The sequence below is a fragment of the Salvelinus sp. IW2-2015 genome, unplaced genomic scaffold, assembly GCF_002910315.2.
Source record: "Salvelinus sp. IW2-2015 unplaced genomic scaffold, ASM291031v2 Un_scaffold996, whole genome shotgun sequence".
Lineage (NCBI taxonomy): Eukaryota > Metazoa > Chordata > Actinopteri > Salmoniformes > Salmonidae > Salvelinus > Salvelinus sp. IW2-2015.
In genome coordinates, this window is record NW_019942678.1 from 52,547 (window position 1) to 67,304 (window position 14,758).

The 14,758-nt window shown below is 43.2% G+C and overlaps 2 protein-coding genes across 2 annotated transcripts in view; both read left to right on the forward strand.

The window, feature by feature from the left end:
- LOC112069374 (histone-lysine N-methyltransferase, H3 lysine-36 specific-like) overlaps positions 1-2,714 on the forward strand; it is a 9,130-nt gene extending 6,416 nt beyond the window's left edge. Inside the window, exons 4-6 of the mRNA XM_070438526.1 lie at positions 559-759; positions 2,049-2,203; positions 2,523-2,714. Coding sequence (XP_070294627.1) covers positions 559-759; positions 2,049-2,203; positions 2,523-2,561 — 395 coding nt within the window. The 3' untranslated portion in view covers positions 2,562-2,714. The remainder of the gene's footprint in view (positions 1-558; positions 760-2,048; positions 2,204-2,522) is intronic.
- Positions 2,715-2,982: 268 nt separating this feature from the next.
- Positions 2,983-14,758, forward strand: part of LOC112069384 (histone-lysine N-methyltransferase, H3 lysine-36 specific-like) — a 17,351-nt gene continuing 5,575 nt past the window's right edge. Inside the window, exons 1-7 of the mRNA XM_070438523.1 lie at positions 2,983-2,993; positions 3,184-3,308; positions 3,749-3,949; positions 6,766-6,945; positions 7,222-7,378; positions 9,904-10,109; positions 10,308-10,420. Coding sequence (XP_070294624.1) covers positions 2,983-2,993; positions 3,184-3,308; positions 3,749-3,949; positions 6,766-6,945; positions 7,222-7,378; positions 9,904-10,109; positions 10,308-10,420 — 993 coding nt within the window. The remainder of the gene's footprint in view (positions 2,994-3,183; positions 3,309-3,748; positions 3,950-6,765; positions 6,946-7,221; positions 7,379-9,903; positions 10,110-10,307; positions 10,421-14,758) is intronic.

Sequence of the window (14,758 nt, forward strand, 5' to 3'; positions counted from 1 at the left end):
CTTCCAAAGTTGTGGCAAAATGGCTTGAGGACAACAAAGTCAAGGTATTGGAGTGGCCATCACAAAGCTCTGACTTCAGTCCTATAGAACATTTGTGGGCAGAACTGAAAAAGCGTGAGCGAGCAAGGAGGCCTACAAACCTGACTCAGTTACATCAGCTCTGTCAGGAGGAATGGGCCAAAATTCACCCAACTTAAAGTGTGATGCTTGTGGAAGGCTACACGACACGTTTGACCCAAGTTAAACAATTTAACGGCAATGCTACCAAATACTAATTGAGTGTATGTAAACTTTTGACCCACTGGGAATGTGATGAAAGAAATAAAAGCTGAAATAAATCGTTCTCTCTACTATTATTCTGACATTTCACGTTCTTAAAATGAAATGGTGATCCAAACTGACATAAGACAGTGAATTTTTACTTGGATTAAATTTCAGGAATTGTGAAAAACTGAGTTTAAATGTATTTGGCTAAGGTGTATGTAAACTTCCAACTTCAACTGTATGTAAGCTGCTTTGGTGTATCACAAAGCTAAGAGTGTATCTTTTCCATTGCAGGTGTCCACACATGCTTTGTGTGTAAGAAGTCTGGCGACAGTGTGAAGAGGTGCATGGTGCCTGTATGTGGGAAGTTCTACCACAACAAGTGTATCCTGAAACACACACCCACCCAGCCCCAGAATAAAGGGGTTCGCTGCTCCCTCCACGTCTGTCTGCCCTGCCACATCACCAACCCCCTCAACCCCTGCAGTTCCAAAAGTAGGTTCCAGTTCCTCTCTGTTTGATAAAACCAGGGGTAAAGTAGAATTAATTTCTACCCGGTACGAGACCTTCTATATGTGCATGCTTGCACCAACATTTGTGCACTATTAACTCAATAGGATCTCTGTGGGCGTAGTCGTAAAGATATGTCATTTAACTTTTAAAATGTATTACCCTTTTATTGTGGCATAAACACAACCAATCATGAGGTTTTCATCTGATTGTCAAACAATCACTTCAAAGGTCTCCTTTACTAGGCTACCCCCACATGTTCATCCACTCGCAACATTCAGTGTTTCCAGCCTCCAAACTGCCGTGAGTGGAAATAGACATCTGTTACACAAATATATTTGGCGATTGTCATTAGGCCGGAATTTATGTTTGTACTGCTGTCCGCGTGTCTCTGTGTCGGCCACTCATTTCTTGCCTTGGCATAATGTGAGTGTTCTCGTCGAACCACATCGCGTTTTGGAGCGTAGGCTCTACCTCCCGTTTTCTAGTCCATTTGCTCGTTTTTTTTTATGCCTCTGACATGAGGTAATGATCACGTGGTGTAATAGCCTACAGTTTTCTTGACATTTTGTTTGACTATTGTGATTGGCTCACGTTTTACTGGTACGGCGTACCCACTATTTATTTTCCCGGGACACAACACCGGACCGTACCGCCTTAATTTCACCCCTGGACACAATAGAAATAGACCTAGGCTATAGGTTTASAATTGGATGTGACACAATTTAGATTTGTGTGATTTATTATCATGTTTTTTTATGGGATGGAAAACCGATTGCTACAGTAGAATTGAAACATATGAAGTGGGCTGAAAATCTTGGTCCTCCAATCACATTACAGGTTATCTACAAACATTACTGCAGATTGTCTGTTTGTCTTGGATGGGATCCTAGATTCCAATCAAATTTTATTTGTCACATGCGCCGAATACAACAAGTGTAGACCTTACCGTGAAATGCTTACTTACAAGCCCTTAACCCACAATGTAGTTCAATAAATAGAGTTAAGGAAATATTAACTCAATAAATTAAAGTGGGAAAAAATATATACGTAGAAAAAAAGTAACACAAGAAAATACCAAACAATAACGAGGCTATATACATGGGGTACCGTGTCAATGTGCGGGGGTACAGTTTAGTCAAAGTAATTTGTATAGTTCTGTTGGGGGAAAGTAGTCCCGTTGGGGGATAGTAGTTATGATAATGAAAACAAATCCTCCTCATATTTTCAGATACAGTAGATTTGGGGTATTTAAATGTCTGGTCATTCCCCAGCCCCAGTATCCCTGGAGAGGAAGAGGCCGAGGAAGCCGCCTCACAAGGTCCTGGAATGCACCATAGAAGAAGTGTCAGTCAGTCCTCCAAAGAAGAAGGAGTTTAAGAACCAGAGTGTACAGACAGAGGTGAAACCAGAAGTCAGGGACACTCAGGTAAGGCTGAATGAACTAATCAACAGCCATATTAACAGATCTATACTGCTACAGTACCACTCTGAAACTGGTCTAATTACAGTACCAGACAAATGTTTGGACACACCTACTGATTCAAGGGTTTTTATTTATTTTTACTATTTTCTACATTGTAGAATAATAGTGAAGACATCAAAACTATGAAATAACACATATGGAATTCATGTAGTAACCAAAGAAAAGTGTTAAACAAATCAAAATATAATGTTTATTTGAGGTTTTAAAAGTAGCCACCCTTTGCCTTGATGACAGCTTTGCACACTCTGTATTTCTATAACAGGTTAAGTCTGTGAAGAAAGACTGCCTGTATCCAGCTTGACAACTCCAGAGAGGCATGGTTTCTCTGCAGCATCCCTCCCCTCCTGGCCCTCTAGCCCTACGGTGCTCCTCACCCCCAAGGAAGAGACCGAGAAGATCAGTCCTGGGGTGGGAGGGAGAGGCACACCAATGGAGAGAGAACACCCAACCTGAGGTCAGCATTACACCTTTTTCAACCTGTGTGAAAAGATGACTAGTTTCATGCTATGATGTCAGCGTTCACCTGAGGTACAATTGTACCAGTGCTGTAAAACAGGTGCTAAACCCCTACACCTTAACCAATATTTTGTGTAATAACACCTCTCCTCCAGGTGTTCTCTCCTGGTCTGAATGACAGTTTCTCCCTACCTGGCGAAGGGTCCCTGGTCTCCAGCACTAGAGGAACACAGGAGAGAAAGGAGGAGCTGCGTCCATGAAGGAGAATGTCTGTCAGGTAGGTCAACCAACAACGTGCCACAACCTTTCTATTTTGTAGAGGCAGGAACAGTCAAATAGCTCTCACGTTTTATTTCCAGGCTTTCTCACATTAGTTCAGAAATAACTGTTCCCATAGCCGAGTGATGAATTAGATTTGGGAGTATCGTAACACAAGACTAAAATGTGTGTGTGTGTGTGTCTTGCAGGTGTTGTAGAGGACAGGTGAGCTGCTGCTTTTTTGAGGGCCAGTGCTGTGGGGCGTTCCACCTGCAGTGTATCGGCCTATCAGAAACCCCTAGAGGGAAGTTCATCTGTTGTGAATGCACTAAAGGTGAGTCTCTACCTATCCCTGTACACATGTCTGTCCATTTCCATTTGACTCATTTAGCAGACGCTCTTATCCAAAACAACCTACAGGAGCGGTTTACGGTTTAGTGCCTTGCTCAAGGGCACATCGACAGATTTTTCACCTATTCGGCTCAGGGATTCGAACCAGCAACTTTTCGGTTACTGGTCTAACGCTCTTCACCGCTAGACTACCTGGCACCATTCTAATCTTACAGGAGCCATGTACACCTGGTGCAGCCTCACCTATACACATATTCACCTTGGCTTAACACTGTTACTGAGTTCTTACACCTGTGACTTGATACTGCCATGCTCATAGACGTTATCTCTGAATCTGACAGAGGTATTCTGTTTCTATACCCACAATGTATGTAAGCTGCTTTGGTGTATCACAAAGCTAAGATTGTATCTTTTCCATTGCAGGGATCCACACATGCTTTGCGTGTAAGAAGTCTGGCGACGATGTGAAGAGATGCATGGTGCCTGTATGTGGGAAGTTCTACCACAACGAGTGTATCCTGAAACACACACCCACCCAGCCCCAGAGTAAAGGGGTTCGCTGCTCCCTCCACGTCTGTCTGTCCTGCCACATCACCAACCCCCTCAACCCCTGCAGTTCCAAAAGTAGGTTCCAGTTCTACTCTGTTTGATAAAACCAGGGGTAAAGTAGAATTCATTTCTACCCGGTACGAGACCTCCTATATATGCATGCTTGCACCAACAYTTGTGCACTATTAACTCAATAGGATCTCTGTGGGCGTAGTCGTAAAGATATGTCATTTAACTTTAAGGAGCAGTTCTCTCTCTGTGGGTCTAACCCCAAGAAGTTCTGGAAAACGGTTAAAGACCTGGAGAATAAATCCTCCTCCTCACAGCTGCCCATGTTCCTTAATGATGATGATGTGGTTGTTACTGACAAGAAGCACATGGCTGAGCTCTTTAAATCACCACTTCATTAAATCGGGATTCCTATTTGACTCCGCCATGCCTCCTTGCAGGTCCAACATGTCCTCTTCTCCAACCCCTTCTAATGCGACTAGCCCCGATGCTCCTCCCTTTTTTCCCCCTGCAACAAAGTTTCTCCTTGCAGGCAGTCACTGAGTCTGAGGTGCTAGAGGAGCTCCTGAAACTTGACCCCCAAAAACATCTGGGTCAGATGGTTTAGACCCTTTCTTCCTAAAGGTTGCGACCCCTATCATCACCAAGCCCATCTGACCTTTTTAACCTGTCTCTCCTTTCTGGGGAGGTTCCCATTGCTTGAAAGGCAGCCACGGTTTGTCCTTAATTTAAAGGGGGAGATCAAGCTGATCCTAATTGTTATAGCCTATTTCTATTTTGCGCTGTTTCTCCAAAGTGTTGGGAAAACGTGTCAATAATCAACTGACTTGCTTTCTTGATGTCTGTAGTATTCTCTCTGGTACGCAATCTGGTTTCCGCTCAGATTATTGATGTGTCACTGCAACCTAAAAGGTCCTAAATGATGTCACCATTGCCCTTGATTCTAAACAATGTTGTGCTGCTATTTTTATTGACTTGGCCAAAGCTTTTGATACGGTAGACCATTCCATTCTTGTGGGCTGGCTAAGGAGTATTGGTGTCTCTGAGGAGCCTTTGGCCTGGTTTGCTAACTACCTCTCCCAAACAGTGCAGTGTATAAAGTCAGAACATCTGCTGTCTCAGCCACTGCCTGTCACCAAGGGAGTACCCCAAGGCTCGATCCTAGACCCCACGCTCTTCTCAATTTACATCAACAACATAGCTCAGGCAGTAGGAAGCTCTCTCATCCATTTATATGCAGATCTTGGTCTTATACTCAGTTTGCCCCTCTGCGAATTATGTGTTAAATGCTCTACAACAAAGCTCTCTTAGTGTCCAACAAGCTTTCTCTACCTTTAACCTTTAACCTGTTCTGAACATCTCCAAAACCTACTGCAGCCCTCATCATCCACATACAACTCACATTCTGTTAAAGGTCCCCAAAGCACACACATCCTTGGGTCTCTGTTATTTTCAGTTCGCTGCAGCTAGAGACTGGAACGAGCTGTGAAAAACACTCAATCTGGACAGTTTTATCTCAATCTCTTCATTCAAAGACTCAATCATGGACACTCTTACTGACAGTTGTGGCTGCTGTGTGTGATGTATTGTTCTCTACCTTCTTGTCCTTTGTGCTGTTGTCTGTGCCCAATAATGTTTGTACCATGTTTTGTGCTGCTACTGTGACAGGTTAAAGGAAATACTAATAGCCTGTTATACATTAAAAAGTATTAGTAAGTTCATAGTATGTGAGGATCTTAAAACATCTAAGGTTAAGAAGATCATGCATTCAGTATTAGTTGATAGATTGATAACATTTATATAATTGTGTTAAAATCCGTCAAGCATACAAAGGGTACGAATTGTGAGAGGAATGTGTAAGCGTTATGTTGATTACTTTATGTTGTCGTGGGTAAAAGTGTTAATCTGTGATCTACTAAATGCTCTTAATCTATGAGCCTGAGATCGATTGCTCTGGTCTCCACTCAAGTTCACGGAGAAATCGCGGTCTTTTTCTCATTGCACTAAAAGTTTTAATGAGTAAACATTCCGTATCACACTCGTGATTTTTTTCCCCCCTTTTTCAGGGGTGTAACACTACCGTGTTGTGTTGTTACCATGTTGTTGTTATATTGTGTTGCTACCATGCTGTGTTATGTGTTGCTGCTATGCAATGTTGTTGTCTTAGGTCTCTCTTTATGTAGTGTTGTCTCTCTTGTCATGATGTGTGTTTTGTCCTATAATTATTCAACAACAATTTTTTTTGTCCCAGCCCCCGTCCCCACAGGTGACCTTTTTGCGTTTTGGTAGGCCATCATTGTAAATAAGAATGTGTTCTTAACTGCCTAGCCTAGTTAAATAAAGGTGAAATAAAGGTGAAATAATAAATAAAACCGTTGTTCAGCCACGACACATTGAAACATAAAATATTACAGTTTTTAATGTTCCGTTGGTAGAATCGTCTTAATCGTAGATCGTCCAGTTTGTTTTCCAATGATTGCGCGTTGGCAAATAATACGGAGCGAAGTGGTGGTTTACCTCCTCGTCTGCAATTCTTACCAGGCACTGCGCCCTCCTCCCCCTTTTCCTACGCCTTTTGAGGGGGATTTGTGCCATGTCTTGACAAAGGAGTATTTCCTTAAAGGAAAATAGCTTCGCCCAGTTCAAGGTGAGTTATCGCTGTTCTGATGTCCAGAAGATCTTTTCGATCATAAGACGGTAGAGACGGTAGCAGCAACATTATGTACAAAATTAGTTACAAACAATGCAAACGAACACAATGGCGCAGTTGGTTAGGAGCCCATAAAACGTCAGCCATCCTCTCCATCTCCATTATATACAGATCTAACATGGCTGTAGAGATGCTTGGTGTGTGTGGTTTTTGACCTGTGTTCCTCTTCTAGGTCGTCTGACCCGCTGCGTGCGCTGCCCTGTTGCGTACCACGCAAACGACTACTGCATGGCGGCAGGCAGCATTGCCCTGGCCAACAACAGCTTCCTGTGTCCAAACCACTTCACCCCCCGCAAGAACTACAAGAACCACGAACACATCAACGTCAGCTGGTGCTTCGTCTGCTCAGAAGGTTGGTGACTGGTTGGGTTGCTTTTGGATGGTTGCTTGATTGGTTGGGTGTTTTCAGTGTTGAAGAGTCCATTATGCAAGGGTTGGTGGTATTATTAGAGGTAGAGTAATAATTTGAGTAGGAGTGTGGTGGAAATCATATGTGGATGACTTATGCTCCTCACAGAGTAAAAAAGGTTGAAGTGAAATGAAGCATTGTGCCTCCCCATCCTGAGGTCATTGGGTCACATCTGGGTGACTTGTTGTCTGAGCTGCACCTCCTCCTTTCTCCCTGCAGGGGGCAGTCTGCTGTGTTGCGAGGCCTGTCCTGCTGCCTTCCATCAAGAGTGTCTGAACATCGAGATGCCCGAGGGGAGCTGGTTCTGCAACGACTGCAAGGCCGGGAAGAAACCACACTTCAAGGACATCCTCTGGGTTAAAGTGGTAAGATTCAGGTAAGAATCACTGTTCTCTAGAAACAATATCCATGCTTTTGGTCAGAACCAACTGAGTGACACCTTTCTCCCGTGTCAAAGTATTAAAAAATATCTTGATCAGTTCCTGAAATCCAGTCATATTGTTATTGATCAGAATCTCTGTGTGTATAATCCTCATCTACACTGAGTACACCAAACATTAGGAACACTTTCTAATATTGAGTTGCCGCTAGTGTTTTTATTGTGGCCGTATTACCCCGACACTGATTGGAGCTCCCAGAGTGTTCTGACAGAACACAGCACACTGATTGGAGCTCCCAGAGTGTTCTGACAGAACACAGCTTGGGCTGTTTTGGTGACCCTATTACCGCCATACCGGCGGTCCCGAGTGTCATGAAGTCAGTCAAATTCCACGTGACTGTTGAGTCACGGTAATTAGGCTTCTCCAAGCTCTGATGCTGCTGATGGTCATTAGTAGCCTACCAAACTTGCTAACTGCCAGGTACTCCGCATTAGTTTCCCTCTAATCACTCTGACATCAATGCAAATGTAACCGAAAATCTAATCAAACACCATGAGAGCCAATGAGCTCTTGTTGCTCAACATTTCTATAGGCTATGCAATTGCGTGAGAAAACAGAGTGATGGCCTCTATTAAAAAGAGGAGGATCCTATAAGCTTTCTATAGGCTAGGCCTACTATATTTATTTTTCAACTTTACTAATATTAAGCACATTGCTTCTCTTTACAACAGGAGTATAGCCTACCTGGCTGGCATGAAAATGAACCACGGGAGAAACGCCCTCCATTTGCTATTTTATTCGCCATTCGCTATTCGCCATTCGCTATCTATTTTTCCCCTGCCCCTGTTTCGAGACAGGTGCATGATAATGGTCCATTCTAGGTAAAAATAATTTTCACACATACAGTACCAGTCAAAAGTTTAGACGCACCTACTCATTCAAGGGTTTTTCATAATTTTACTTTTTTCTACATTGTAGAATAATAGTGAAGACGTCAAAACTATGAAATAACACATTTGGAATCATCTAGTAACCAAAAAAGTGTTAATCAAAATATATTTGAGATTCTTCAAAGTAGCCACCCTTTGCCTTGATGACAACTTTGCACAATCTTGGCATTCTCTTAATTTTCACCATAAAAATTCCCCTTTATAATAAAAGCATTACATGCATAATTGCATTTGCTTTCACTTTTGATAATGGTGTTTTCSCGCTAATGAAACATTTGTGCTTATAGCCTACTGCCGTGTGCACATTGCTGCGCTTATAATSTGAAGTAGCCTAATTGTTAATCAACATTGCGTAAAAAAAGTTTTTTGGTGCTAGTGGTTGTATTAATTTGGGATCTATCGCATCCCACAACTGTCCCAGACTATTTTTGGAATATGTATTTCTCGCACAGTATAGAATGGGTCGACTTTTGTACTATGGAGCATAGTAGATTGACATAGGTTCGTGCTTTTGCTGTTCGTTAGGCCTACTCATCTTGTTGGCTGACAAAGTAAATGTGGACAGTTCTTCCAATATCTTCAATATGCACCTTGGAATTGGATAACGACGTGCACAGTTGCGTCCCCAATGTGTCGGTCTTAACTTGTAGCCTGTGAGAAAGACCTGATCACCTGATGGAGAGACATGTGAGTGAGAGATGATTTGGAGCGCGCATCACTCAGGGAGAAGGGAATTATAATTATTATATTCAGCCCAAGGGCTCAACGGCCACTAGCCGCAAAAGGCATGGATTTTCTTTAGGGGGCATTAACTGTATTATTGTGATGGTGTATATTAAATAGATTTATTAGACTTGAAAAAATCWAAAAACATTATTTAACCTTTATTTAAATGAAGATGTTCCAAAGGTGCGCATCAGAAGCTTGTATGCATGGAGGCCTKGAGATGCTAAACATGTTTGTTAATTAACGGTAAATTACAGTGAGATCGGTAGTCTTTAGCATGACAATAACCGGCGTACAAAATGTCATGACTTCCACAGCCCTTGTAGCACCCCCTTCTTTTGCCCTCAGAACTGCCTCAATTTGTCGGGGCATGGACTCTACAAGGAGTTGAAAGTGTTCCACAGGGATGTTGGCCCTTGTTGACTCCAATGCTTCCCACAATTGTGTCAAGTTGGCTGGATGTCCTTTGGGTGGTGAACCATTCATGATAAATACAGGAAACTGTTGAGTGTGAAACCCAGCAGTGTTGCAGTTCTTGATACAAACCGGTGCGCTTGGCACCTGCTACCATACCCTGTTCAAAGGCACTTAAATATTTTGTCTTGCCCAGTCACCCTCTGAATTGCAGACATACACAATCCATGTCTCAAGGCTTAAAAATCCTTCTTTGACCTGTCTCCTCCCCTTCATCTGCACTGATTGAAGTGGATTTAACAAGTGACATCAATAATGGATCATAGCTTTCACCTTGATTCACCTGGTCAGTCTATGTCATGGAAGGAGCAGGTGTTCCTAATGTTTTGTATTCACAATGTATCATGTAAAATCTCCTTTCCTTTGTTCAGGTGGTGGCCTGCGGAGGTGTGTCTTCCTAAGAACATCCCAGAGAAGATCCTCCGTATGAAACACGAGGTGGGGGAGTTCCCTGTTCAGTTCTTTGGTTCTAAGGACTACGCCTGGACATATCAGGCCAGAGTCTTCCCTTACATGGAGGGAGATGCCAACAACAAGGACAAGATGGGGAAGGGTTGCGACGCCATCTACAAGAAAGGTTAGAAAGAAACCTCCTTTACCTGGTTATAATAGAATATATAACAAACAATAGACTTCATTTTAGAAAGAAATGCCAAAGAGCCTTTCCTAAGTCTTAAACAACAGAGATGTTTCCAGGTACCACATGGCAGGGCTGAAAGCTTACCATTTGAGATATATTAGCTAGCTAATAAATCTAACTTCCGTTTCCTTTCAGCTCTGAATGAAACAGCTGAGCGGTTTATAGCGCTTCAGGCTGAGAAGGAGATGAGACAGCTTCAGGAGGACAGGAGGAATGACAAGAAACCTCCTCCCTACAGACACATAAAGGTACCGCCCCTTTAAACCTTCTCCCTACAGACACATCAAGGTACCGCCCCTTTAAACCTTCTCCCTACAGACACATCAAGGTACCGCGGGTCTCAGGGTTTGTTACAGAATTGGGGTACACGGCCACGGGAGTTAAGTTACAGACTGGAACCGGGGTCGCAGGAGTTTAGTTACGAAGTGGAACCGGGCTCCAGGAAGTTAGTTACAGAATATGGAACCGGGCTCCAGGAGTTAGTTACACAAGTGGAAACCGGGCTCCAGGAGTTAGTTACAGAATGGAACCGGGCCCAGGAGTTAGTTACAGAAGTGGAAGCCGGGTCCAGGAGTTAGTTACAGTAAATGGAACCGGGCTCCGGAGTTAGTTACAGAAATGGAACGGGCCCCAGGAGTTAGTTAAGAAATGGAACCGGGCTCAGGAGTTAGTTACAGAATGGAACCGGGCTCGGGAGTTAGTTACAGTAATGGAACGGGCTCCAGCAGGTTGAGTTAATACAGAAATGGGACCCCTTCGTCGGTGCCTCGCGGAGTTTAGTTTTTACAGATATGGATACCGGGCTCCAGGATTAGTGTCAGAAATGGAAACCGGCGCTCAACCACGGAGTTAGGTTCAAGTAAGTGACCAGGGCTCCAGGAGTTAGGTTACGCCTTAAGAAGGGTGGAATTAAGCTCGGTTTCAGCTTGATATTGCCTACACCAATAAAAAATAAGGACACGGGCTCGGTTCACTTTAGGTAACACTTCCGTTGTTCTTTTCCTAGGTTAGGCACGGCGTTTGGGAGCTGCTTCCACAGGACTGTTCTTAATTGGTCAGTGTAACCGTTAATTTAAAAGCTTCACTAAAATGTATAAGACATACTGCGGTAACCATCATGGGAAGCTCACGGCAATTCATTAGATCCTGTAATGAAACAGAATCGGGCATTCGGGGAAGCAGGAGTGGGAATATTGCTAGTTTGGAAAATTCAATTCTTTGCCCGACGGATTCTTACTTTGTGAGTCTTCTTCCTTACCGAGCAGACAGAACCCAACCCGGTTCCCATTTTTTTTTTGCCGCGTTTTTATGGCCGTGGAGTGTGGGGGGGGGGGGGTGGGGAAGGGGCGGCCACACCCCTCTCCCCGCCTACAATTGTGACGAAGAGATTTCACAGGCGTGAGGGGAAGGTTCCAAGACTTTGCCTCTGTTGAACCAAAATGTATGTAGACTCTGTTTTGGGGGGGCGACCCCCGCGCAATCCCCGTCTGGGGAAGGGGACCCGTAGTGGGGGCGGCCGCCACCAGCCGCTTTCAACACCACACAGACAGCCACTGCTTCCACACGCACCGTGCATGTGTAGCCCACGTTCTAAGCAGATGAGCAGACGAGATCTGGGCATCTTTCTTTTGGTGTTTTTCAGAGTCAGTAGAAAGGCTTTTTAGTGTCCAAGTTTTTCCATATGTGACCTATTGCCTACCGTTGTAGTGTTAGTGTGCTTAAGGACTGTTTCGGTGAATGTTCTTATTGTTATGGGTTCAATTGAACAACGCATTGGCAACAGTGCTCTAAAGACTTCAATGATTTGGATTTTGAGTGAATTATCTTTGTTAAGACAGGGTTGAAGGGACGTTTCTTTATTGGTGTGTGTGTGTAAGTTGAAGTTCGGAGTTTAAATCACTTTGGTTGGAGTCATTAGAAACTTGTTTTTTTTAACGCACTCAGAAATTTTTGTTAACCAGACTATAGTTTTGGAAAGTCTGTTCGGACATCTTTCTGTTGTGCATGAACAAGTTCATTTTAAACAATTGTTTATAGGACAGAGTATTTCACTTATCATTCACTGGTATTAATTTCAGGTTGGGTCATGCAAGTTGCATAATTAGTTGACTGGCGTCTTAAACAGCATGGACAATTACAGAAATGCTTTTAGAAGCTTCTGACCTGACTAACCTTCTGTCACTAACTCCACGTTGGGCCCGGTGTTCTAGGTATTGACATAATTTGATGCGTTCAATTTGGGTGGTACCTGTCGCTGTATTTCAAGGCCTACCTGTCAACATTTCAGTGCTATTGTTTGTTTGCATCGTGGGAAGTCAAAGAAATCAGACATAAAGTCAGATAAAAATATTGTAGACCTAAAGTGTCTGAGTTAATGACTTGGGAGAATTTCAAAGCTGAAGGTACAAGTTATTCTGTAAACAATAGTAGGCATATAAATGGGAAGCAAGCGTCCATATCGTCAGGAGAAGGAGACACGTTAGTTCCTAGAGAATGAACGGACTTGTGCGCGGAAGTGCAAATAATCCAGAATCTAACAGAAGGACTTGTGACGATGCTGGGGAAACGGTACATAAGAAGAAGGTGAGGTCTATATCACAGTAAAACGAGTGCCTATTGCATAACTGAAGGCACTCAGCAGGAAAAGCCACTGGCTCCGAAACGCCATAATAAAGTCCAGATAACGGTTTGGACTGCACATGGAGACAAGATCATACTTTTTGGAGAAAGTGTTCTGGTCTGATGAAAACTAGAACTGTTTGGCCATACCACGTTATGTTTTGAGGAACAGGGGGAGGGCTTGCAACTGAAGAACACTACAAGTGAAAGCCGGGGGTTTGTCAGCATCATGTGTGTGGGTGGCTTTGCTGCAGGAGGGACATGGTGAGCTTTACAAATGATGTATATGAGGAGGAAAATGTGTGGATATAGCTGAAGCAACATCTGCAAGACATAGTTCATGAAATTAAATTGCGTGGTGAATGGGTTGTCAAATGGACAAGTGACCCAAGATATTTCAAAGTTTGTGGCAAAATGGCTTAAGGGACAAAAAGTCAAGGTATTCGGAGTGGCATCGCAGAAGCTTGACCTTAATTATATGACAATGTTGTGGGCAGAGGGAACTGAAAAAGCGTGTGCGTAGCCATATGGAGGCTAACTGATCAGTTACACAGCATGTCAGGAGGATGGGCAAACTTCATCCATTATTGTTGTTGGAGCTCTGTGTGAAGCTACCATAACATTTGACCAAATTAATGCATTTTAATGGCTGTAACCAAATACTAATTTGAGTGTATGTATAACTTCTGCCTCACTGTGGATGTGTGAAAAAGAAGGACAATTTTTCCGACATTTCACATTCGTTAAAATAAAATGGTATCTAACTGACCTGGTGACAGGGAATTTTACTAGGATTAAATGTCCGAGAATTGTAAAAACTGAGTTTAATGTATTTGAGAAGGTTTGTCATGTAATTCCGACTTAAAACTGTATAATACAGTATATTATAGAAAATTATATAATTAATAAAGAAAGAATAAAAAATTATATTTTGTATATTTTTTTTGGTGTGTATATATTTTTAGTGCGTATGAAGCTTAGTAGTTACAGACTGGCGTTCTAGGAATGAAAATGTACACATGTTGGCAGTTTGTAACTAGCAATAAAATAAACTAGTATTCTGGCGTATGAAAGATAATAAATAACTCAAATAGATATATCACATTTTTGGGACTATTCAGTATGTCCACAGAATATAAGGCCCTCCCCTTGTGCTCGATGAGTCTTCCAAAACACCAAAACGGGAACTGACTGAATGCCGCGCACTAGCGTTTGTTGGGGTCGGCTGCATAATTTGGTGGTGTGCATGGCAGTGCTACGGGAGGTCCTGCATAGTGATGGGCACCATAGCGTGCAGGAGTCCTGCATAGTGATGTAGTGACAGAGTCTGCTATAGTGATGACTGCGCATAGTGCAGATGTCTGCATAGTGATGGGATCACGGGTAGTGCATGAGTCCCTGCATAGTGATGGACGCGGTCCGTGCAGAGTCCTGCATAGTGATGGAGGACCTACGTGCAGAGTCCGGCATAGATAGATGGTTGGCAGCGTACGTGCAGATCCTGCATAGGTGATGGACACGGGTTGCAGAGTCGTGCATAGGTAAGATGGACATCGAAAGGTTACGTGCAGAGTCTGCGGATAGTGATGGGAGCGTGTATGTGCACGAGTCCTGATAGTGGATGGAGCATAGTGAGAGTCCCCTGCATTAGTGATGGGCACGGTACGTGCAGAGTCCTTCGCAATAGTGATGAACCGTCGTGACGCTGCAGAGTCCGCACAGTGATGGATCGCAATTACGTGGCATGAGTCGTGATCTTCAACTAATTCTGACAAGTCATCTTGTTTGGAAGCTGAAAGACTGTAGAAATGGAATATGCATGGTGCTGTACAGAAGACTTTGCCGTCATTTTCAGAAATATTCTATGAGTAGGCAAAAGGTCCATACTTTAGACATTTTTGGACGATAGTGACATGCGGGATATTGGTGATCAGTATCTGGAAAGGTTGTATAAGATTTTTATAGGT